A 26,480-nucleotide genomic window follows, 5' to 3' on the forward strand; every position below is an offset into this window, starting at 1 on the left:
TTAGCCCTGACATAATACAGGGAGCAGCAAAAAGGTCTGATGATTCTAAAGTATAAATAACACAAATGTTAAGAGAGATAAAAAATGTTTTATTGGTTATTACAGGATGGTATTAATGGAAATTAACGAAAATAACATTGGAACAACCAATTTCATCAGTTTAAGATTTGAAGATATCAGGAGACAGGTTGGTGATTTCTTGAATTATGGCCACCTAAGTTCAACCAATATATGGGGCTTGCTTGAGTAGACTCTTGATCTCGAGAAACCCCACAAGAAAAAATCATAAACACTTAGATGAGGGAGCATGCTGGCCATGGAATATTCCCAAAATGCAAGATTACTCGAAACTTACTTCTCAAAAAGTCCATCACCTCATTGGCTGTATGGGCAATTGCCCCATCCTGCTGGAACCACATTCTACTGTGCACTAAGTGTTTTCTCTGAAGTTCAGGGATCAGGAAGTATGGCCCAGTGGCACAAGTTTTTGTTACACCACAACACACTATGACCTTAGGGCATGCAGAGGACATTGATGCAGTTCTTCAGGATTTGTAGCTGACCAATAATGAAAGTTCTGTTTGTTTACATAACCGTCCCAATGAATATGTTCCTCATCACTTATCATGAATTTTTTTTCATATGTCATCAAATTAGTCATTTGCTCTGGAAATGCTTTTTGCTTTGCGTGGTCATTGGGCTTTAACTGCTGAAAAATAGCCATTTTGTATGCATGGAAATGCTGATCGAACTGCAAAATTCGTTTTACTGGGTGGTCAGACATATGAAAATCAGCAGCTTGTTTATGGATCGGCCCCAAGGACTGGCTTCCACAGCTTCTCGTACTCTATCGATATTCTCTGGTGTCCAGGCTGATCTTGGATGGCCTGCTGACTTCCATTTCAGTGCTGAATTGGTAGCTCTGAAGTTATTCACCCACAGTATAATTGTGTTGCGTGTCGGAACATTTCCTTGTGGACCTAAATTAAAGTGCCTACAGAACTGCAGCTGCACAGCAACACAGGAATCACTACTTTTCAAAAACGCCTCGACAACAATCATGCGATGCTCAGCCAACCACTGCTCCATGGCTACTGAAAATGTCCACATTTAGGCTCTGAAACATGCCTATCCCCACTAGCCCCCACCACCTACTCGCTCAACCCCCTCCCTCTCCCTCTCTCCCCCCCTCTCCCCTCTCCCTCCTTCTCTGTCCCTTTATCCCACTGTGAGACAAATGGTCAATGTCTTCATGGAATAATGTTTGCAGGTGCCTATGGAACCGTGACTGTGCCTTGGAATGCAACTCTTTGTCCAAAGCAAATCGACATCCACGAATGTCTTTCTTCAGGGTTCCAAAAACATGGAAACCCATGGGAAGAGAGCTTTCATTTCTGTTGTTACTCATAAGTTTATTTGGATTTTGAGCAAGATCTTTTTATAATATTCAGCTGCAATAGTCACACAAGGCTTCATGCATTGCTCTCTTGATAGCCAAACCCATTTCACTCAGCATTTCTCTCCATAGCCCAAACCTTTGTTTTACACCTATTATGCAGTTCAGATACTCACTGTTTTTTATAGTGTCTCTATACCATGGAAGGTCCCTCGTATCGTAAACCTTTCGACTAGTTCGTATCTATCCACTGCATGGTCAACTATAAATTTCCAAAAGTCTCCACTTTGCCCACTAAAGTCGTTCTCTTCATGAGGACATCAATTGAAAATTACAATAGGCCTCTTATTTTAACAAACTTACATGGAAATGGAAATGGAAATGAGCGTTTGGCGTCATTGGCCGGGAGGCCCCTCGCGGGGCAGGTCCGGCCGCCATATCGCAGGTCTTATTACATTCGGCGCCACATTGGGCGACCTGCACGCCGGATGGGGATGAAATGATGATGATCACAACACAACACCCAGTCCCTGAGCGGAGAAAATCTCCGACCCAGCCGGGAATCGAACCCGGGCCCAGAGGACCGCAATCCGTCACGCTGACCACTCAGCTACTGGGGCGGACACACAAACTTACATGGAAACTAATCATATTTATAGTTTGACTAAAAAATAACACTAAATCATTATTATTGTTATTATTATTATTTTCTGTGTTATTGTTTGTCTGAAACTTCATAGTTCCATTTTTTTATTGTCCTGTATTTGTTTCTTTCAATAAATTCTGTATGTTTTATCACATTGTTTACCACTACTAATTTCCAATTAGTAACAATGTAATAAATAAGAAATGAAAGTGAAGTGAATGCAAGAGTGTCATTCAGATGTGATTTCTGGAGTTTACTGTTGTTGCTTCTGTCTAGAACAAAGTATGTTTATTATTCTTTTTGGGCATTGTGTTGTTTTCAGTAACTGTGACTCAGAATACTGGATGTGTTGAGATTAAAGAGGAGCAGGCAAACAAAGAATATGGGCTGAAAGGTTCTACAGCACTGATGTACCAAGATGATGAAATTATAACTAGAGGATGGAAAAAACCGAGACATATAATTGTTAGTGATGATGATGATGTTTGTGGTAAGGAGCAATGTCATATTTTCTTATAAGAAGAACTGTAACCTTTAGGTCACACTATGTATCTATCAAGAGAACTATTTTTTGCTTACTATACATATATTTCATTGAATTGTTTCTATTGTTAAATCTACATGGAAAACATCGTCTTTTGTTTCCAACGTCGTTTTTATTCGCACTTCCACTTCTGGCTTATTTATTTTCTCTTAATTTTCTTTCTTTTCTGAATCTTTTATCTTTAGAAATTAGAAACAGCATGTACTTAATTGTACAGCCAGTATATCACTGATTTGATATTTGAACAAACCCACTAAATGCAAACACTGTTTATATGACTATAATGACTGTGGAAGACTCAGTGGTTGTAATTTCATACAGCAATGCTTAATGCATACATCTCAGCTTTTCTGGGGTCCAGTATTAAATCACATATCTTCGTGTAGCATATCAACTTTGAAATACAGGTTTTAGTGCTGCAGATTACTAAACAACATGTGTCACAGAGTATTTACCATAACAGGAAATTGGGCCAAATGGGGTTAAGACATGGGCCTTGAATTCAAGAGGACTGTGGTTAAAATCCTTGACCAGCCATCCAGTTTGATTTTTTCCTTGGTTTCCCTAAGTTCCGTAAGGTAAATGCGGGGATGACATCTTCAAAAACAATGTAAGTGGTTTCTTGGTGTCTGACCTCTTCACTCCACTCTCTAACAATCTCACTATTAATAGCACATAGCGACCAAGATTGTCAGTTACCCTTGACTTCTGTGTTTATGTTAGCTGTCAAAGAATTCACACCCAACCTGCCAAAGGCACTGGCTTTTGGTTTGTTCTTTGTGTACAGTGTGATGTTCCATGAATGTTGCTTGGACAACGATTTCTTGGTAATTGTAGACAGTTCTTGCCAAACTCTATTCTAATGCTAATTAGTCTTAAGTATTATCATATACCTTCTTCTGTGTTTATTGGTGAATAAATGTTACTTGTTCCTAGAACTCTGGAGTTCACATTCTGTACAATTATCTGAGTATCTCGAACACACAATTATAGTAGCTTGGAAAGCTCAGATGGTAGACCAATTGCCCGCAAAAGGCAGAGGTCTCGAGTCTCAATCCGGCACATAATTTTAATCTCCTAGAAAGTTTCACATCAGTGCACACTCCGCTGCAGAGTGAAAATTTAATTCTGGGAATATCTCCCAGGCTGTGGCTAAACCATGTCTCCACAATATCCTTTCTTCCAGGAGTGCTAGTTCTGAAAGGTTTGAAGGAGAGCTTCTGTGAAGTTTGGAAGGTAGGAGACGAGGTACTGACAGAAGTAAAGCTGTGAGGATGGGGCATGAGTCATGCTTGGGTAGCTCAGATGGTAGAGCACTAGTCCATGAAAGGCAAAAGTCCTGCGTTCGAGTCTCGATCCAACACACAGTTTTAATCTGCCAGGAAGTTTCATGTCAGCACACACTCCACTGCAGAGTGAAAATTTCATTCTGGAAACAATTATAGTTGTTTGGGTGACTAACATCTAGTTGTGTCTACAAGGACATGAAAAGTTAATAGTCCTTCTTTTCTTAAAACTCACTAGGAGACTACAGAAATCTTTTACTTTGATTTATTTGATGTAACCAGCAGAGATATTGTTGTCTTTTGTCAGATATACTGTATAACATAAAATAATGGTGGGAAAGCATTAAAACTCTAAAAATTAGTTAGTTCAGTCACTACTCTTCTAGTTAGATTGATCACATGTGTACTTAATCAGTTACTTATGTTATACATCTTCATACATACTATACAAACCACTGTGAGTGCATGGCAAAGTTTACTTAGCACTTACCCCTCCCCTCCCCCTCCCCCCCCCCCTCTCTCCCTCCCTGCTCCCTGTGTCCGTCCTCCTCCTACTCCTACTCCTACTCCTACTCCTACTCCTCCACCTCCACCTCCAGCTCCCCTTTTGCCAATTCTCCTCTCCCTCTCGTTACCCCCACCTCTTCTCCACCACTTTTCCTTTCTATTTTCCCTTCCTGTCTCCCTCATCTCCAGCATCCTCTCCTTCCCTCCCATCCTCCCCCACGCCCTCTCTCAGCCTACCTATGTGCTCTACCCTATGGTCTCTTTTTGTCTTGTTGTGTACCCACTGAGTCATCTGCTGAAAGATCTGCCTCACACTATCCCTCTACCCAACCCTTACCTTGTGTGTCCTTCCTTAACTCCTCCTGATCTCCGTCTGCCTCTGCCTAGGCAATAGCTATTGGTAATAAACAGTCAGTCCTCAGCTCTGTGTGTGTGTGTGTGTGTGTGTGTGTGTGTGTGTCCTTCTCCTACAGAAAGAGAAAGAGCTTGAGAGCCATTTTTAAATACTGTTTTCTGTTGTGGGTTTTTGTGTGCAAGACATCAGTCATCTTTTCTGTGTGCCACACATGAGTCAACTATAGGAGAATGCATTTAGTAATGTCTTACAAGATGTTTTGTCACACCACCATGTACACACCAGTTTCTCCAGTTGGTTGTTGTATTATTAAAGTCTTCTCCAATGATGACTGAATGTTTGGAAACTTTCGTGCTAATAAATAGAGGTTTTCTCTAAAGTTTTGAGTGACATCTTGAGTTCAGTCTGGAGGCTGATACGAAGATCGAGTTACTAATTTATGCCCGCCCCTAATACGGAGTGCTACCAATACAATCTTGCCTTGGAGGATTTGAGTTCCTTGTCTGTTTCAACAAGTACTCATCTCCATTTACAATTAGTCTGTCCTTTCAATATACACTTAGATTTTCATAATGGATGACATATTATCATGAGAGATTGTGCAGCTGTTCAAATTTTTAAAATAGTTATTGTAACAGTCTCAGTTGCAAATAACCACACTTGATAACTAGTTTTGATCACATTTAATGATCATTTTTAGATCTAAAAATAAAATGAAACAAAACATTAATAAACAAACAATGGAAAATCCAGGATGGAATGTGACAGTATTATGAAAAAGAAAGTTGCTGCTCACCTTATAGCGCAGATACTGAGTTGCAGATAGGTACAACAAAAAGACTGACACAAATAATGCTTTTGGCCATTAAGACCTTCGTCAACAATTGACGACCCCCCCCCCCCCCCCCCCCCCACACACACACACACACATGACTGTAGTCTCAGGAAACTGAAACCACACTGTGAGGAGCAGCACCAGTGATGGATGGGAGTGGCGACTGGGTGGGGGTAAGGACGAGGCTGGGATGGGGAGGTAGTGAGATAATGTGGAGGTGGCAGACAGTGAAGTGCTGCAGGATAGATGGAGGGCAGGGGAGACATGGGGAGGAAAGGGGGGTGGGGAGTTGCAGAAAAGGAGAGAAGTAAAAAAACTAGGTGTGATGGTGGAACGAGGGCTGCGCAGTACTGGAATGGGAACAGCGAAGGGGCTGGATGGATGAGGACAGTGACTAACAAAGGTTGAGGCCAGGAGGATTACAGGAACATAGGATGTATTGCAGGGAAGTTCCCACCTGCGCAATTCAGAAAAGCTGGTGTTGGTGGGAAGGATCCATATGGTAAAGGCTGTGAAGCAGTCATTGAAATGATGGATGTCATGTTTGGCAGTGTGTTTAGCTACAGGGTGGTCCACTTGTTTCTTGGCCACAGTTTGTCGGTGGCCATTCATGCGGACAGACAGCTTTTTGGTTGTCATGCCGACATAGACTGCAGCACAGTGGTTGCAGCTCAGCTTGTAGATCACTTGACTGGTTTCACAGGTAGCCCTGCCTTTGATGGGATAGGTGATGCTGGTGACTGGACTGGAATAGGTGATGGTGGGAGGATATATGGGACAGGTCTTGCATCTAGGTCTATTACAAAAGTATGAGCCATGAGGTAAGGGTTTGGGAGCAGAGGCTGTGTAGGGATGGTTGAGTATATTGTGTAGGTTCGGTGGGCGGGGGAATACCAATGTGGGAGGGGCAGGAAGGATAGTGTGCAGGACATTTCTCATTTCAGGGCATGACGTGAGGTAGTCGAAACCCTGGCAGAGAATGTAATTCAGTTGCTCCAGTCCTGGGTGGTACTGAGTTACGAGGGGAATGCTCGTCCGTTGCCAGACAGTGGGACATTGGGAGGTGGTGGGAGACTGGAAAGATGTGGCACGGGAGATTTGTTTTTGTACCACATTGGGAGGATAATTATGGTCTGTGAAGGTTTCAGCGAGACCCACACTATATTTTGAGAGGGACCACTTGTCACTGCAAAAATGATGACCACAGGTGGCTAGGCTGTATGGAAGGGACTTCTTGGTATGGAATGAGTGGCAGCTGTCAAAGTAGAGGTATTGCTGCTAGTTAGTAGGTTTGATGTGGATGGATGTACTGATGTAGCCATCTTTGAGGTGGAGGTCAACATCTAAGAAGGTGGCTTGTTGGGTTGAGTAGGATCAGGTGAAGCAAATGGGAGAATTGCTTCATGTGGTCCTACTCAGCCCGAGAAGTACCATATGTTTCCAGTCCTCCAGCACCTCCCTATGTCCCACTGTCTGGCCACAGAGGAGTATTCCCTTCCTAACTCAGTACCACCCAGGACTGGAGCAACTGAATTACATTCCCCACCATGGTTTCAACTACATCACGTCATGCCCTGTAATGAGGTATGTCATGGCCACTATCCTTCCTACCCCTTCCACAGTGGTATTCTGCCGTCCACCAAACCTACACAATATACTCGTCCATCTTTACACAACCCCTGCACCCAAACCCTTACCTCATGGCTCATACTTCTGTAATAGACCTAGATGCAAGACCTGTCCGATACTTCCTCCCACCACCACCTATTCCAGTCCGGTCACCAACATCACCTGTCCCATCAAAGGCAGGGCTACCAGTGTAACCAGTCATGTGATCTACAAGCTGAGCTGCAACCACTGTGCTGCATTCTATGTGGGCATGACAACCAAAAAACTGTCTGTCCGCATGAATGGCCACCGACAAACTGTGGCCGAAAAACAAGTGGACCACCCTGTTGCTGAACACTCTACCAAACATGACATCCGTCATTTCAATGATTTCTTCACAGCCTCTACCATATGGATCCTTTCCACCAACAGCAGCTTTTCTGAATGTCGTAGGTGGGAACTTTCCCTGCAATACATCCCACGTTCCTGTAACCTTCATGGCTTCAACCTTCATTAGTCACTGTCGTCACCCATCCAGCCCCTTCCCTGTTCCCATTTCAGCTGTACACAGCCCTCATTCCACCATCATACCCACTCTTTTTACTTCTTTCTTTTTCCGCTATTTCCTCCCCCCCCCCCCCCTCACGGTCCCCTTCTCCCCCCTCCTCACCTCTCCTCTGCCCTCTGTCTAACCTGCAGCACTTCACTGTCCACCACCCCCACCATACTATCCCACCCCCTCCCCATCCCAGCATCGTCCTTACCCACACTCAGTTTTCAATCCCATCATGCACTGGTGCTGCTGCTCACAGTGTGGTTTCAGTTGCCTGAACCGCAGTCGTGTGTAAGAGTTGTGTTTGCCATGTGTGTGTGTCATCTATTGTTGACGAAGACCTTAATGGCAGAAAGCATTATTTGTGTCAGTCTTTTTGTTGTGCCTATCTGCGACTCAGCATCTCCGATATATGGTGGGTAGTGACTTTCCTTTTCATAATATTTTTAAATTAATAAACTACTATTTCTGTAGGTAACATATGTGGGAACTATTTGAACTTCAAAAATTCTTAAAATTTTGCTTGAATGAGCAGATAATGTACATTGACAATATTTAAAATTTAAGATTCTTGAATTGTGCCTGATTAATCACTAGTTGTGAAAAGTTAAAATTCTTTAAAAAGATCATAACCATAAGCTGTAACACATCAATTTAGTTCTATTTACAGATGGATGAATCTTCATCCACACTGTTTTCACTGTGTAGTTCATCTGTCCCATTCTACATCTCTCCTCTGTGTAAAGTATTATTTCCAATGTAACTGTCCATAATATTTTTCCAGTGACGACAAAATGTGAGTTGAAACAGTGGATAAAAGTACTCTGCAGCACAGCGCTATAAACATCATGACTACGGAGCTGTAAATTCTTGGTATATTTATCCTGTAGCTGGAGTGACTTCAGAGTAATCAAAGCCTTTTTTATGTGTGGGGTTCTTATCTTACTATTTTTTTACGAGGTTTAATTATTATGTTTTAGTGTGCCAATGTGTACCTTATGATGATATTATGGATAAAACCTGTTGTGTTCTTAGTACAGGGTGGCCAGGCTAACTGTGAATACACCAAATATGCAGTACATGAATCAAACATCATCACTTTCATTTCCAATATGTGCAGAAATTAAATATACATAATTCTGGAAAGTCAGAGTCTGAAGACTAGTAGCACTGTGCAATGTTAGTTGTTATCTCATGCCGAGTCTTCAGTGATTTGAGGTCGGAACTTGGCAATGATGTCTTCATGATATTCGTAGCCCCATGCTTTGTAATAAGGTAAACCCTGCAGCTAGTGTGACTCATGGTGTCAGCAGCTTGTGTCCCTTCTATGAGTTGCATCTTCTGCTGAGATGTGGACGGCATGCTGTGAGTAGTCAACATAGATACTGTCGATACCGTAAAATCCACAAGTGTGTATATATATGTATTGTGTTATTTCGTGCCTGTCTGTATGAGGTAGAAATAATAGAGTAGCCCAAAATTTGTTCACTTGAATGAGCAAAAAGAGATAAAAGAAAAAAAGAAAGCTAAAAGCATTGTAACTGTTTCCTCAGCCTCTTTTAGTAATGTCTTTGAGCTGGTCATTTCACCATCAATTTGGAGAATTGAGCAGTAAATGTAAATTAGCACTTTAAAAATTGAGCTGTAATAATAAGTAATTTTAATGAAGTTGTGAGCAACATGTCATCATTTTTGTTCTATCTCAATATCTTTTTTTATTACTGTCCTCATTTTACAGCTTTTTAAAACTCTGCTACACAGAAAGCGATAAACAAACACTCTTCATCTTGCTGTTGTTATTCTAAGCCATAGAGCATAATTTATTTAAAACTAACAAAAATGAATTGTGATAGTTTCATTAATACTATGTTATCAAAATGTGTACATGTTGACGATTGCACAAGTTCCTAACTATAAAATATTGCACTTTTTTTTAAGATTTGGAAAAGATTGGAGATGTTGAGCAGCCAGTTGGAAAGATAGAAGCATCATGCATACAGCTAACCCCTTCTCCAAGCTGTGCATATGTTAATGACTTAGTAACAGTAAGCAGTGGAAGTGAAGAAAAAAACTTTGAATTTAACATTCTTAATGGTGAGTCATTTTTTTAGAGTATAACTTAAAATCTTACTTATTAACCATTTTTATTTCAATTGAGTGTTTCCTATGTCCATATTTGATATGAAAACTAGGATTCATTAACATATTTATTTTTGTTGCCCTAGGTGATGCCTTTAATTCTAGCATGGAGTCTCACATATCAGAGATTATTACTGATTCAGAGGATTTGTTTGCAGATTGTGATAAGGTGTGTTCTATTTTTTCAATGTTGAATCAAAATATTAGTTTTGTAATAATCTGAAATTACATCATAATTCATTTATATTACTAATAGATTTGCTCTTTGACAAATTTCTGAAGGTTAAGGAAGAAGAAGGATCTCGTGGAACGTCCCCCGTGCTTAGCAGTAGCTTACAGTTTCAGTCGAATAAGCCAGTGGGTTCCGCATTGAACTCTGTCAATGATAGTTCTGTCACCAATTCAGAAAAAGATGGTGACAGCAAGTTAGTGAGTGCAGTCAATGAAAAAGTACCAAGAGGAACCACAGACGACACAATTTCAGCAAAGTCCAATGTTATTTGCGGTAAGATTAATAACAACAATACTAATAATAATAAAATGTTTCCTAGTTACCTCACTTTTATATTTCCATGATTGTGGTGGGTAAATACAATTGGACACAGTCGTGAGGAGTGTCTTGTAGTTTACTTGCATACAGAGCTACAATTGATAAACAGAATACACTGCACAGGTTCACTTATTAGGCAGGCTCTTCTGAGCATGGCGTCAATATTTAATGCATACTGCATGCATTGCATTCTGTAAGTCACACTTGTCCTCTAGATCATGTCAGAGGGTGAACACTTTGGGGGGGGGGGGGGGGGGGGGGCTAGTCTAGGCTGTGCATGGGTTTTGCAAACCCAGATGTGTCAAGATGGGGACTGTTGAGTGTTGCCAGTACTATGTAACCATCAGCTCTGTACATGGTTCAGTGATCACATTGTGGTATGTTATCAGAACATAGTGTGTCACAGACAGTGGGAATGTTGACTATTACTTGATTGTAGAGGGAATTAACTAAGTCACATAACCAGGTGCAGATACAAAGTAAGATGCACTGTTACATCATAATGTTAGCACAAAAAATGATTGCGGAAAACGTCGTTGCGTGCAGGTGTGATGACTTACTGTTAACATTTTTAATTTTGTGGATGATGAGAAGGTTCTTACTAACAAAAGATAAGTAAGTCAATGGTGTGTAGTTTGTGGAAGGCAGTTCACAATGCCAAATGGAACAGGGTTCGAGTATGTGTCCCAAAGCAGAAGAGACAAAATGAATGCATTAAATAACTTGCTGATGTTAGTAAAAAAACTGATTATAAGGTGAGGTTTTTCCCCATGAAGACAGGCACTGCTGAACACTGTTCTTTGTGTCATCATCACTGTCAAAGTGCCTTCCTCCAAAATCATGCTACACATTCAAGAACAAGTGATAGAAGGTGTGAGTTTGAGGCTGTACAGTGTGGAGTGCTCAATTAAAGAGTTATGTTGCTTCATGGCAACACACGTCACAATTCTGCTGGTGTCACTCAAAACCTTATTCAGCAATTCTGTTGGGAACAATTTGATCACTTGCTGTGCGGCTCTGATCTTGCACCTCCTGACTGTCACTTGTTATTGAAATTGAAGCACAATTTTGGAGGAAGGTGCTTTGATAGTAATGACGTGCAAAAAACAGTGTTGAGCAGTGGCTGTCTTCACTGTTGGCATCTTTCTATGAATAGGGCATAGAAAAGTTGGTTTCCCGCTATGATAAATGTCTGAATAATACTGGAGAGCTGCATTAAACGAGTCTGAGGACTGAAGACCACAACAACAGCAACAACAACAACAACAACAACAACAACAACATGTAGAAAAATAGTTCAAGATATGCTCTTTTTTGTAAAAATAAATTTTACTGTGAAAACAATGTTTTATGAGGTTTTTTTCCGAAATGTACTTACTTTCCGGACCTGCCTCATTCTACTGCTCAGGTCAACATAATAAATTAATATAGAGATCTTGTGGATTGAAACACCCTACAGTGTTTACAGAATTCCCCAGGACTACCTGAGAGGATTTGCAATGCATTTCAGAGATGAGTTCAGTGTTGTATTCAGGCGGACACATGGACAACATTTCAAACACCCTACGTTTAGAGATGCCATATGTTCCTAGACACTGATGAACCGCAACAGAAAATGTGTTGCATCTCAACAATGGTTGATTTGTGGACCCATGTGTGTTGGAGCTTTTAGCTAGCTTTGACCTGTACTTTTTGTTATATCCATAGATTACCATCCATGTGTGAACAAAAATTTTTATTAGGTGGAGCAAGGCTACTGCTTAATTTTACAAAAAGATAAACTTTCCTCAAAAACAAAAGGCTTCTTCTCCTGCCAAAATTTTATAACAAGCCAAAGAATATTCCACCTTATTGAATTGAAATATTAGCAACTGAACTGAATTTATGTTCCTTTGTTGGGTTTTCTCTCGACACTTTCTGGCGGATGCCAAGGAAGTAGACGGGCGCAGAGTCCAGTGTCGATGGCCAGTGTAGCGAAGATGGCACCTGGACATTCCAGCTGCGTTGAAGTATCTTCCAGGCGGCAGTCCGCAGCGGGTCAAAAGACGCCTGTTTCTGCTTCTTCTGGCTATTTAACTTGGCAGCTCCAGTCTCTCTCCGCTGATTCCGGAGTGATGATTGGCGGCCGTTGGTGATCTCTGACTGGTGGTTGGTGATATCATAGTGTGACCATCCGTGCTGGAAAAAGGCTCGTGCGCGTGCATAGTTCACGGCTAATTGAATGTTTGGCGGGAATGCCTCTAGCGCTGGCTGGCGGAACACGCCGGCACTAAGTTGCAGGTGCCGATTAACTCTGCCGCAGTAGCCAACCGTTGTGTTTGTGTGGCTGTGTGCGCCACGGCACTTTTCATGTGTGAATTATTGACCATCACTTCTGAAGATCAGAGTATCTTATAGTAATTTGAAGCAAGTTGGTCAAGAACTTCTTGAGGTTTTTGGTAACAGCACTTCCCTTTATGTATTTAAAAATATGTAGCCTATGTCTGCCCAGTTTTTCCAGTTTTTCATTATCAAAATTACACAGCAACCTGTTTTTACATAGCAGTATAGTTATAGATAACAACTTTTATAATGGCAAACTTTGTGTTGTTGTTCTCATCATTATTGTTGTTATCTTCAATGCAAAGGCAGGTTAGATACTAGTCCATCGCATGAAAGTCTCTTCATCTCTGCACAGCCATTGTAATCTACATCCGCTTTAACTTCCTTACCATGTTCTTACTTGATCTCCCTCTACAGTTTTTACCTCTAACACTTCCATTCATTACCATGATGTTCTGAACTAATTCAGAGAGAGACTGAAACACATCCATCAGTGGACTGTGTAAATGGCCATATCTTAAACAGCCAAACAGAGTTATATCCCATGGTGCTACTGGACATTTTACTTGATGTTGCCAGTTGATTGGAGCAAAAAACATTGAGCTTATGTTCAACCAATTTAGTTTGAACAGTAAAATATAATGTATCAAACACATACAATTACAACACTTTGTTTATGTTGTGATCTTCAGACCAAAGATTGGTTTTATGCAGCTCTTCTTGCTACTCTACCGTGTACAAGCCTCTTGATCTTCGAGTAACTACTGCAACCTACATTCTTCTGAATGTGCTTAGTGCAGCTATCTCTTGGTCTCCCTCTATTCACAGTGCCGTAGACACTGGCGAGCAGATTGATGCCGTATTCCTGGACTTCAGGAAGGCATTTGATACGGTTCCGCACTTACGTTTAGTGAAAAAAATACGAGCTTACGGAATATCGGACCAGGTTTGTGATTGGATTCAGGATTTCCTAGAAGAAAGAACACAACATGTCATTCTTAACGGTTCAAAATCTGCAGATGTAGAGGTAATTTCGGGAGTACCGCAGGGAAGCGTGATAGGACCTTTATTGTTTACAATATACATAAATGACTTAGTTGACAACATCGGTAGCTCCGTGAGGCTATTTGCAGATGACACGGTTGTCTACAAGAAAGTAGCAACATCAGAAGACTCGTACGTACTCCAGGAGGACCTGCAGAGGATTAATGCATGGTGCGACAGCTGGCAGCTTTCCCTAAACGTAGATAAATGTAATATAATGCGCATACATAGGGGCAGAAATCCATTCCAGTACGATTATGCCATAGGTGGTAAATCATTGGAAGCGGTAACGACCGTAAAATACTTAGGAGTTACTATCCGGAGCGATCTGAAGTGGAATGATCACATAAAACAAATAGTGGGAAAAGCAGGCGCCAGGTTGAGATTCATAGGAAGAATTCTAAGAAAATGTGACTCATCGACAAAAGAAGTAGCTTACAAAACGCTTGTTCGTCCGATTCTTGAGTATTGCTCATCAGTATGGGACCCTTACCAGGTTGGATTAATAGAAGAGATAGACATGATCCAGCGAAAAGCAGCGCGATTCGTCATGGGGACATTTAGTCAGCGCGAGAGCGTTACGGAGATGCTGAACAAGCTCCAGTGGCGGACACTTCAAGAAAGGCGTTATGCAATACGGAGAGGTTTATTATCGAAATTACGAGAGAGCACATTCCGGGAAGAGATGGGCAACATATTACTACCGCCCACATATATCTCGCGTAATGATCACAACGAAAAGATCCGAGAAATTAGAGCAAATACGGAGACTTACAAGCAGTCGTTCTTCCCACGCACAATTCGTGAATGGAACAGGGAAGGGGGGATCAGATAGTGGTACAATAAGTACCCTCCGCCACACACCGTAAGGTGGCTCGCGGAGTATAGATGTAGATGTATGATTTTTACCCCTCATTCTTCCCTCCAGTGATTGGTGATTCTTTGATGCCTCAGAATGTGTCCTACCAACCGATCCCTTGTTGTACCACAGATTTCTCTTCTCCCCAATTCTATACAGTACCTGAAACTTCCTGGCAGATTAAAACTACTGTGTACACAGACTGAGACTCAAGTCTCAGTCTGGTACAAAGTTTTAATCTGCTAGGAAGTTTCACAGCAATGCACACTCCACTGCAGAGTGAAAATCTCATTCTGGGAACTGCTCAGCACCACCTCATTAGTTATGTTATCTACCCATCTAATCTTCAGCATTATTCTGTAGCACCACATTTCAAAAGCTTCTATTCTCTTCGTGTTTATCATCCATGTTTCACTTCTATACATGGCTACACTCCATACAAATGCTTTCAGAAAACACTTCCTTGACACACAAATCTATACTCGATGTTAACAAATTTCTCTTGTTGAGAAATGCTTTCCTTGCCATTGCCAGTCTACATTTTATATCCTCTCTACTTCAATCATTATCAGTTATTTTGTTGCCCAAATAGCGAAACTCATCTACTACTTTAAGCGTCTCATTTCCTAATCTAATTCCATCAGCATCGCCTGGTTTAATTCTACTACATTCCATTATCCTTGTTTTGCTTTTGTTGATGTTCATCTTATATTCTTTTTTCAAGACACTGTCAATTTCATTCAGCTGCTCTTCCAAGTCCTGTAACTGACAGAATTGCAATGTCATTGGCAAACCTCAGGGTTTTTATTTCTTCTCCATGGATTTTAATTCCTACTCCAAATTTGTCTTTTGTTTCCTCTACTGCTTCATCAATATACAGATTGAACAACATCGGGGATAGGCTACAACTCTGTCTCACTCCCTTCTCAACCACTACTTCCCTTTCATACCCCTGGACTCTTACAACAGCCATCTGGTTTCTGTACAAATTGTAAATAGCTTTTCGCCCCCTGTATTTTACCCCTGCCACCTGCAGAATTTGAAAGAGAGTTTTCCATTCAACATTACCAAAAGTCTACTTTAAGTCTAAAAATGCTATAAACGTAGGTTTGGCTTTCCTTAACCTGTCTTCTAAGATAAGTCATAGTGTCAGTATTGCCTCGCATGTTCCAGTGGAATCCAAATTGATCTTTCCCAAGGTCGGCGTCTACCAGTTTTTCCATTCGCTTATAAGGATTCCGTGTTAGTATTTTGCAACCGTGACTTATTAAACTGATAGTCTGAGCGTATTTCACCTGTCTCATGTATCCTGCTCATCAGACAGAAGAGTTTTGTCAAGGCTATCAGTAGTTCTAACTGAATGTAGTTCACTTCTGGGGCCTTGTTTCAGCTTAGATCTTTCAGTGCTCTGTCAAATTCTTCATGCAGTATGATATCTCCCATCTCATCTTCATCTACGTCCTCTTCCATTTCCATATTATTGCCCTCAAGCACATAGGCCTTGTATAGACCCTCTATATACTACTTCCACCTTTCTGCTTTCCCTTCTTTGCTTAGGACTGGTTTTCCATCTGAGTTTTTGGTATGCATACAGGTGGTTCTCTTTTCTCCAAAGGTCTCTTTAATTTTCTGTAGGCAGATCTATCTTACCGCTATTGATATATGCTTCTACATCCTTAACTTTATCCTCTAGCCATTCCTGCTTAGCCATTTTGCACTTCCTGTCAATCTCATTTCTGAGATGTTTGCATTCCTTTTCGCCTGTTTCATTTACTGCAATTTTACATTTTCTCCTTTCATCAGTTAAATTCAATATCTCCAGGCAACACTTCAGAACCATTAAAATTGAATCCCAAAAGGAAATGTTTGTTTTAGTTTCAAGAAATATCAATAACTTAACAGCTGCTTTGTTAACTAACACTTCTCCCTTGCTGACTCCACAAAACAGTTAACCTTAAAAACTGAAATGAAATGTTATGTTCTGTTTTTATTTTCAGGTCTGCTAGAGGGAATGCAGATTGATCTTGGAATGAATGAAGATGTTCTGAAATGGTTGAGAGAGACTGAAACACACCAGTCTCTGAAGCCTGTATCTATGGAAGTAAGGCAGAACTCAGCCATAAAACATATTTTTAGATCTGTTTTTTATGTTTGCAAAATACTTGGCTGTAGTGACATTACATTTTCAAAAGTAATGTACCTTTTGTGTTGCAGACACCATATACAACATTGAAGGAAGTAAAAGCGTCATTGCTGAATATTCAACTCAAAATACTGGAGAGGGTGTTTTCAACATTTGATGCCATTCCCTTAGTGATACTGGATAAACTACCTGGATTTAATCAGTCAGTTTTTCTGAAGCTAAAGAGCTTACGTCAGAGGGTTAAAGCAAAGTTGAAGTTGGCTGATGTCCTGGTAAAGAGAAAAGCTGCTTTGATCCGTGAAAGAGCAAGTATCAGTGCCAGTGATGATTCTCCTGACAAACGAGTAAGTACTGGTGAAAGAACGATCAAGAGAGAAAAGCAATCATCTGTTTCACCTCTAAAATTGAAAGACAAGCGTAAAGAGATTATTCCAACAAAGATTAGTCCAAAATTAGACAGGAGCCAAACAGTTGTAAAGAGATCTTCGGCCTCAGCATCTGACAGATATGTAGGTAGATCAAGTAGTAGTGATTGTCTAAAACACAGTGGAGAAACTAAAAAACCATTGAGGAAATCAGCTGGTGATCAAACAAATGAATTAGAAAGGAGAGCTGATGTATCTCGCATTGCTGTTAGTGAGAAAAGAAAGTTGTTTTCTAGTTCATCAAAAGAAGAAAGTTTACAAAAAGAAGAGTTTAATGAACATTTTTATGGTAAAAATACAGTAATGCCTGACTTTGAAGACAGTTTTGTTAGTGTTGAGAAACAGTCTGTTACTCACCGTGTTTCATTACTTAGTGAAGCGAAGAAACAATTATCAGTGAATAGTAAGAATTTCAAGGCTTCTGCAGAGAAAATTTCAGATTCCAATGTTGCTTCAAGTTATCAGGCTGGCAGCAGCTACGATTCTAAAGAAAGGAGGCTTTCTACTTCTAGCAAGTGTGATGCGGTGGGTTCACTGGATCATGAAACCAATAGTAAGAGACAGTCTTTTTTGTTGCTCTCACCAAAACCTTCGTCAGCAACAGTAAAAGATTCAGCACACTCTACGTGTAATTCCTCTGGATTAAAACTGAGCATGGGGAAAGGTCTTCAAAACTCAACACCAGTTGCCGTCCATGATGTATCACTAGGTCACTCTGAATCTGCTAGGAAATTATCTTCTGGTTCTACAGCCTTTAAGTTTAAAAAACCTATTTTTGGAACAGCTAACAGGAATTCAGACTCAAAAAGCCCCATAGTAGTTAGTGGTAGTTCAAGAACCCCACAAACATTCAGTACAGCAGCGGCCTCAGGCACTAACGGTGGAACACCAACTAATTGCAAAATTCAGGTGAAAGAGAGTGCTAGAAGCATAAATTTTTCTGGACCTAGTCATGATAACAGTAGTGAACCAAATGGTTTTACCTCTGTGACGTCCAGTTCAAGAAATGAAACATTCCAGAAGCCACAGGCAAACAGCAGTGCTTGGAATACCAGCTTCACCTACGCATTGGGATCAGCTCCAGGTAACGGTAAGCTAAATCACTTTTATTCTCAACACTATAATGTAATTCAGCCTGAAGTTGTTATAGTTTGCAGCTTGTAGTTTTTTTTTAATTTCACTTACAATTGTTTATAATGTTAATTAGCTTGTCTATCATCACTCAGTAGCATTTTAATGTAGAATATGTAGTTGGTGTAATATCAATGCAAATGATAATTTATTTACAGTGGGAGCTAAGAAGAGCTCTCCACAAAAAACAAAGATTGTGAATGAAACACAATTAATAGATGATGATACCCAAGAGGAAAATTCTGAAAGTCAAAATATTGACAATTTTGAAACACAATTTCATAGCATAAAGGCTCAAGACCCTCTGCAAAAAGGTATTTACTCAGTCTTTCCTGATTATATCATTATTTTTTACTATCAACTTTTCAGGCTATAGAAATTCCTGATAACAGAAACAGGATGTGATGACACTTGTAGGGTACCCCAATTTTCCATGTTTATAATACTCGCAGGTTACCACACCAGAATTGCTTTGCTGTGTATATTTAGTTTCTTGTAAAAGTAGTCTAATTTCACTTTTTAGAAACAGTGAGATTTTGATTTAGAATGGAAGCAAAGCACTGGGTGCTACAGTTTCTAGTAAAAACGTGTGTATCTTATTACTACTACAAGTTTCCAAGAAGTTGTATTATACAACTAGATCAGTGATGTACATTTGATTTAAGTTCAATAGTTTCTTGAAAATAGGCAGAAATCACAAAAATCAGCAACATTTCCAGAAAACACAGAAACCAAAAGAACTGACATGAAGTTAAGGTTTCTTTTTAACTAGAGCAGTAATACAGCAGCTCTGGAATTATCATATGCAAAAACAGCAGGGCTGTGATCCATTTTACCACTTGTTCTCAGCAGTGGATATAATTTCCAAAGAAACTTCCTTCTCCATCACAGGCTGTTTGTAGTCTTCCTCTCTGAGGTAGTATTATTTGCCAGAATTTCTCCTTCTGATATTCCATGGCAAGTAGCAGCCAGATAAACAGAGACCATAGTACTAACATCTGTTTGTATACTAGAAATATACTTATATCTAAAAACAAAGATGATGAGACTTACCAAACAAAAGCACTGGCAGGTCAATAGACACACAAACAAACATACACACAAAATTCAAGCTTTTACAACAAACGGTTGCTTCATCAGGAAAGAGGGAAGGAGAGGGAAAGACGAAAGGATGTGGGTTTTAAGGGAGAGGGTAAGGAGTCATTCCAATCCCGGGAGCAGAAAGACTTACCTTAGGGGGAAAAAAGGACAGGTATACACTCGCACACACACACATATCCATCCGCACATACACAGACACAAGCAGACATTTGTAAAGGCTTTTACAAATATTGCCGCCTTTGTTCACTGAGTGTTTGAAAATTTCAAGTTCTGCCCATACATCTAATCTCTGCCTGTTTACCTCTTTGTACTGAATTACAGTATCCTTTAAATGCCTTGGATTTTCAGCTATAATTAAATGTTCTGTGAAGGTGGAATTGTGTACATTACCACCCTTCTTTTCCAACAGAGATGCAAAGAACATCTGTTGGGAAGGGAAGGTGATAATGTACACATTCCTTCTTCACAGAACATGCTGATCATTCTCTGAGAAAATCAGAGGATACTGTAATTCTGCACAAAGAGGTAAAAGGGCAGAGATTAGAATTACGTGAAAAACTTGAAATTTTCAAATTCTTAGTGTACAAAGATGGCAATATTTTGAACAATTAGCACCAGTTTGCAACTAGACATTTCCTTGAAGGCTTTTGAGCTGCTACCTCGGGCCATGTTTACCAGTCACTGTTGGTCTCTGTGCAATGTTAACTTCCCTCAGAATTCTATTTCCATTTATGAAGTCTACCTTCAATTTTGTAATTTCATAATGCATAGTTACTTTCTCTCTTTTAATATTTCATACTTAAAATGTACCCCATGGTTCCTTTCGCCCCATTTTTAAGCTTATTTTAATCTGCTTATATCTTTCTTTGCATTTCATGTTATGTATGTACTGCTCAGTTCAGTTTCACACATTTTTGTTTTTATCCACTGTCTGACAGTTTATGATGTGTTTCTTTGCTTTCCATGTTACTTCCAACAGTTTTTAAACTGTTAACCATTCATGGCTAGTTTCCCTAGCTGTTACTTCATTGTCATTGAGATGTCAATAGTGTCACCACACGTGTCTTTGGTCGAGTCTTGTGTTGTCCCAGCAGGGACGAAACAGCTTTCGATGGGTGTGAACTAAAGTGAAGGATAATCCATCCAGAGGGGTGGTGTTTTCAGTGCCACACAGTTCACTTGCAGTTCCAGGACAATTCTCGTGAGCTAGCTGCAGTCTAATCGGACTCATCGACCTGATGGCTGCAGGTAGGCACAGGCTGGACTGCACTAGGGGCACAGGCAGTACTGGTGTTGGCTGCTGGTAGGGGCCTGGCAGGGACTGCCCTGGTATCCAAACATGCGGTTTCCTGGCCGTGCGGCTGCGGTGACTTTTTTAGCGGTGCCATAGGTGATCCCTCTGCTTTGGGCCATGTTTGAAGCTGCTCCTTGTGTCACTATTGCAGTGTGGCCTTATCCTCCATGTGCTTCCACTGCTGGTAGCACAGTAACTGATGCCACTGCTGTTGTATCGGTTGTTGCAGGTGCTGTAATTTTTGCAGCAATTGTTCCATTTCTGCTCATTGCTGTTGTAACTGCTGTTTTGACTGTTTCATGATACTCTTAACTGGTGTCACCACTTCGTATGTAATTAATAAACATCCAAACTCTTTATTTATGGCAAATAATCTATTTAAATGTTTCATATCTAAAACCATTTTTAGTGATAATTACAGTAATGTTGTTTGAAAGAGACACAATTGTGTTAGCAACCTATGACACTCATACAATGTAATTGGTTCTAGGAAGCAGAGAAAAACAAATACAGAGTTGTAGAATTTATGTTAAGATAAATGGAATTGGCTGAGACCTAACTGGCGGGCTGCAGAATCCAGTACAGCTGACATAAACACTCAAAATATCAATTATGTGAAGTCAAACTTTCAGAACCACATCTTTCTTCCTCAGGTGGCAGAAAAAATAGTTAGGTCATTCTAAATAGCTGTGAGGTAGATGAGGGTTATAGTTAATGATTAACTGTAAATAAAAATATTCAAGATTTAATTGATATGATGTGTGAAATGATTAATTATAATATTAAAAAGGAAATAATTTTCAGATGTTCTGCAAAATATTATTTATTTATCCACACACCAGCTTCTGACACTTCATGGCTTCATCAGTATTTGGTGTTAGATGCCAAAAGCCTATATGTGAGTAAATAAATAATATTTTTCAGAACATCTGAAAATTGTTTCCTTTTGAATATTGTCATGTCCTGTCAAGTTTTAATGGAAAATTCAGTTAATTATTAACAATTTTCATATCTTGTAGACATGCTCTATTATAAGTTAGTGAATCAAATGACAAACGTCAAGTGATCTTGTGCTATTATAATTTGATACCTTTGAGAAGTTAAATGAATGGAAGATGAGGGAAATAAGCTGTCTAATAAATATTGTATTGTGTGACATGGATGTTGTAATGCAATGTGATCATTTTTTTCTTTTTTTAGTTAATGTCTACCTTGTCTTTAGAACTCTAGCTAATATTTATGTTGTATATTACGGGGCAGCAGCCTAATTAGGCAGTTACAGGAAAGGAAACAATGTAATTTTGATGAAGAACTGTCATAGCATTTCCAAATTGCTGTTTGATTACTGGAGTAGACTGTAATTTTTTAGACCAAACTGAAAAACATAGGTAATCTTTTGTGCGGCTAAAATGTCCCATCTCTATTCAGATTTACTAGAGATCTTAGTTGCTCGGTTTACTGAGGCAAAGCAGGTTAAAAAGTACTTGAAACACATGGAAAATAAATAGGACAACATCTGCAATTTGCATGTGCAAAACAAATTTTGAAATATTTGACATTGAGATTACTTATTTTAACTGTGGTGTGTTTTTTTATTTTTTATTTATTTATTTTTTTTACAGTGCCTAAATCAAATCATGCCACAAAAAATGCTGATTCCAGTGGAAATATCAATTATAATTCAGCCTTGTACCACAACACACAACCAAATAAATTCACTCCAAAGAAGACAGTTACTTCAAACAAACAAATCACAGGACAGTTTCACAGTAATTTGAAGAATGATGGCATTACTGGAGAATTTGATGGGGTTGGCTTCCCACACTCAAATGAAATGTTAAAAGTATGTATTTGTTTTCACACTTTTTGTTTGACATGGTTGTTTTGTGCTCATCAGAAGTTTACTGACTGCATTTCTTCTTTCTGTCTAGAGAGTGTTATGCAAAACTTTTCAAACTAACCGTCTTGAGTGGTCATGGATGTGGAGAAACACTTGTGTGTGTGTGTGTGTGTGTGTGTGTGTGTGTGTGTGTGTGTATTTTTTGTCTAATTTGGAGAAAGGCCAATTTGGTTGAAAGCTTACTTGTTATCCAGTCATTTTGTTGTGCTGTCTGCGACTCACCATCTCGGCTATATGCTGGGTAGCAATCTACTCTTTTTATATTATTGCCATTATTCCATCTTGGACCCCCCAGGGGCTCAGCATTCATTTGCTGAGTACGGGATTGGTGACCCCGGGGTCCTGAGCTGGGGACTGGTCAGCGCCGCCAGTCTCCTGTCACCGTAAACCCCGGACATGCTTCAGCGACCACCGCATGTCGCAGCGGTGGAATGTTGTGTGCTGCGGGGAATGGTAATCTTGGCTTGACCGCCTGGATTGCGAGGAAGGTAAACCTCTATAAAAACCCCTCAATCTTACGGTGTGCTGCGCGCCTATAAGATGCATGGCTGTTGGGGTGGAACAGTCGCAAGCGGGCAACCTCTGGGGCACCTGCCGCACCCCAGTTGTAGAAGGCTTACTCAGGCATGCGGGGCTCTGTCTGAGCGGACCTTTAGTTCCCTAGCTGCTCGTGGGACCACAATGGACCCTTCGACCTCTATGTTTCCCCCTACCAGTGGATTGGGTGAGCCACTGGTAGGAAAACACACCCAATCGAAAAAGCGACTTCGTGCTGGGAGTCCTCCAGCGCCTGGTGTTACTAGAGATTTATCAGACTGTCGTAACAGAGCACATGCTGACATCCAGAATGTGTTTTTGATTGTCAAACGGAAGGAAGGTAGCTTTGAGAGAGTTTCTCCCTTTTACATCCACAAGGGTCTTGAGGGAATTGCAGGAACACTGAAATCTGTGAAGCGTCTGCGCAATGGGACCCTGTTAGTTGAAACTTCTAGTTCCCGTCAAGTCACTTCTCTTAGGAAAGCAACCTGTCTCGGAGAGTACGCTATCGAGACCGAGCTCCACTCCACTTTGAACTATAGTAAGGGTGTTGTGACATGTAGGGACTTGGTGGATATCCCCAAGGACGAGTTGAAATCTGAGTGGGCTGACGAAGGTATTGTCGACGTGCAGCATATTATGAAACGAGTCGATGGGGACCTAGTCAAATCAGACTCGTTTATTCTCACGTTCAATCGCCCTAGACTCCCAGAGCATGTTAAAGCGGGTTTCTTATGTTTGCCAGTATGGCCATATTTCCCCAACCCAATGCGCTGTTTTAAATGTCAGCGCTTTGGGCATACTACGTTGGGGTGCAATGGAATAGCCACTTGTGGTAAATGTGGTCAGCCTGCCCATGAAGGAGCCGATTGTTCATCGCCTGTGAAGTGCGTGAATTGCTCTGGGAGTCACCCTGTCTGGAGCCGGGTCTGCCCCATCTATCTCGAGGAACCAAAGATACTGGAGATCAAAACATCTAAGCGCATCCCCTATGGTGAGGCCAAGAAGCTCTTTAAGGCCATGCAGCCTCCTGTGTTTACAACATCTTTCGCTTCCACTCTGCAGGAACCGGTACAGTTGCCCACTGTTGCTACACAAACGGAGGTTGCTATTGTCAGCACTAATACCTGCATTGCCAGTGCACTTGTGCTGCTGCGGTTGTTTTGCAACCTGCAGCTCTCCCCACAACGTCGGACAAGGCCGTGGTTGCTGACATTGGGGTACTTCCTGCCCCTCCCCATATGGCACCTTCTGCCCAGGCGAGTAAAGCTCCAACTGTTGACAAGGTTCTGCATTCTAAGCCCCCCAAGACGAAGATGCCGAAGGTGAAGGTTTTGCCACCTGAGGAGACTAGTCAGGGTCAGTCCGATGACGATGCCATCGTACTATCTGACATCTCCCTTGGGTCGCCATCGGAGCTGATGGACATTGATGTCGACCGGGGGCGATCTTCTCGCCCCAGGAATAAATCTCCGGCCAGTATGGGCTTTCCCCAAAGCACAGGGGCAGGGTGAAAATTCAGCCACCCTGATCACTGGCTCCCATATTACAGTGGAACCTAAATGGGTTCAGGAAGCATGTGGCCAAATTACAACTCCTTGTACGAGAGCGCCCCTTGTGCTTATGTCTCCAAGAGACACATTTCCGGGCCACTGATGCTCCTTCTTTACGGGGCTATACTGTGTATCGAAAAGATGATCTGATGGGGGAAAGGGCAAAGGGTGGTGTTGCGGTTTTTGCCCATGACATGCACTACTCATCTGAGCTCCCTCTCGTTACGGACTTGCAAGCAATTGCAGTTGACCTTCTTGTGGGGCGGAGGCTCACAATTTGTTCCGTTTACTTACCGCCTCAGGATGCAATAGACTCTGAGGCTCTCACAGACCTTATTACCCAACTCCCCCGCCCATTTCTCCTTCTGGGGGACTTCAATGCTCATAATGTCTTATGGGGTTCTACGACTACTTGCCCCAGGGGTCGCATTCTGGAAAGCCTCATGGCATCCGAAGAACTGTGCATCCTCAACTCTGGTGCTCCCACTCATTTCTGTACTGCTTCTGGGTCGTCGTCAGCTATTGACCTTTCTTTTTGCTCTCCAGCACTCGCGGATTCTGCTCTGTGGGAGGTTGCCGCTGACCTCCATTCTAGTGACCACTTCCCCCTTTGGATTCGCCTCCTGGATGAGACTGTGGCATTACCAGTGCCGTCCAGGTGGCACCTCTGCAGAGCTGACTGGACACTTTTCAGCAATTTAGCTGTTTTGGAACACCATGCCAGCGTCCATGAATGGGTCGACCGTGTTACAGCCGTGATCTCCCATGCTGCTGAATTGTCGATCCCACGGTCCTCAAGTCATCCCAAGAGGCGCCCTGTCCCTTGGTGGACCACTGAGTGCCGCTCAGCCATCCGAGCCCGCCGTGCAGCTCTGCACCGCTTCAAGTGCCGTCCCTCAGCTGACAATCTTGCGGCCTTTCGGGTGGCAAGGGCCAAGGTGCAGTGAGTGATTAAAGAGAGCAAACGACGGTCATGGCAATCGTTCCTGAACTCCATCTCCCGCTCCACTAGTTCTACAAAAGTATGGGAAGCCATCAGGAGGATTTCCGGGAAACGCAGCCAACTACCTGTCATGGCATTGCTGCATCAGGGTTGTCTACTCACGGCGCCGAGAGGCATTGCCCAGACACTGGCCATGTATTTTGCTGAATCTACTGCCACTATTAACTGTGATCCAGATTTCTGCCGCTACCGCACTGCCATCGAGAGGGATCACTTGGACTTCCGGTCTCCAAATTCTGAAACCTACAACTGCCCCTTCACAATGTGGGAACTGGATTCGGCGCTGTCTGTGGCTCATGATACTGCGCCAGGTGATGATCAAATCCTGTACAGCATGCTGCAGCACTTGTTGCTGCCATCCAAGGAAGTACTCCTGAATTGTTTTAATATGATATGGTTATCCGGCACGTTCCCTGACTCATGGAGGGAGGCGATTTTGGTTCCCCTCCTCAAACCGGGAAAGGACCGAATGCATCCCAGTAGTTATCGGAGTATTGCTTTGACGAGCTGTGTCGGGAAGACATTGGAACGCATGGTCAACTGTCGCCTGGTTTGGCTGCTCGAGACCAGGCAGCTCCTTAGCCACTCTCAGTGTGGCTTTCGGAGATGTCGTTCAACTATAGACAACTTGACCCTGCTTGAGGCGGCCATCCAGCATTGTCTAGGTGTATTCTTTGACATTAATAAGGCGTATGACACTACTTGGTGCCGCCTTATCCTCAATCAACTCCATCAGTGGGGTTTTCGTG

At 41.6% G+C, this 26,480-nt stretch overlaps 1 protein-coding gene across 1 annotated transcript in view; it reads left to right on the forward strand.

Annotated features, from left to right (window-relative positions):
- LOC126412096 (Bloom syndrome protein homolog) overlaps positions 1–26,480 on the forward strand; it is a 196,612-nt gene that overhangs the window by 44,024 nt on the left and 126,108 nt on the right. The window contains exons 4-11 of the mRNA XM_050081515.1: positions 2,365–2,532; positions 9,669–9,824; positions 9,956–10,038; positions 10,152–10,374; positions 16,642–16,745; positions 16,859–18,302; positions 18,502–18,657; positions 22,361–22,581. Of these exons, the coding sequence (XP_049937472.1) occupies positions 2,365–2,532; positions 9,669–9,824; positions 9,956–10,038; positions 10,152–10,374; positions 16,642–16,745; positions 16,859–18,302; positions 18,502–18,657; positions 22,361–22,581 (2,555 nt within the window). The remainder of the gene's footprint in view (positions 1–2,364; positions 2,533–9,668; positions 9,825–9,955; positions 10,039–10,151; positions 10,375–16,641; positions 16,746–16,858; positions 18,303–18,501; positions 18,658–22,360; positions 22,582–26,480) is intronic.

Source organism: Schistocerca serialis, chromosome 7 (assembly GCF_023864345.2).
Source record: "Schistocerca serialis cubense isolate TAMUIC-IGC-003099 chromosome 7, iqSchSeri2.2, whole genome shotgun sequence".
Classification (NCBI taxonomy): Eukaryota; Metazoa; Arthropoda; class Insecta; order Orthoptera; family Acrididae; genus Schistocerca; species Schistocerca serialis.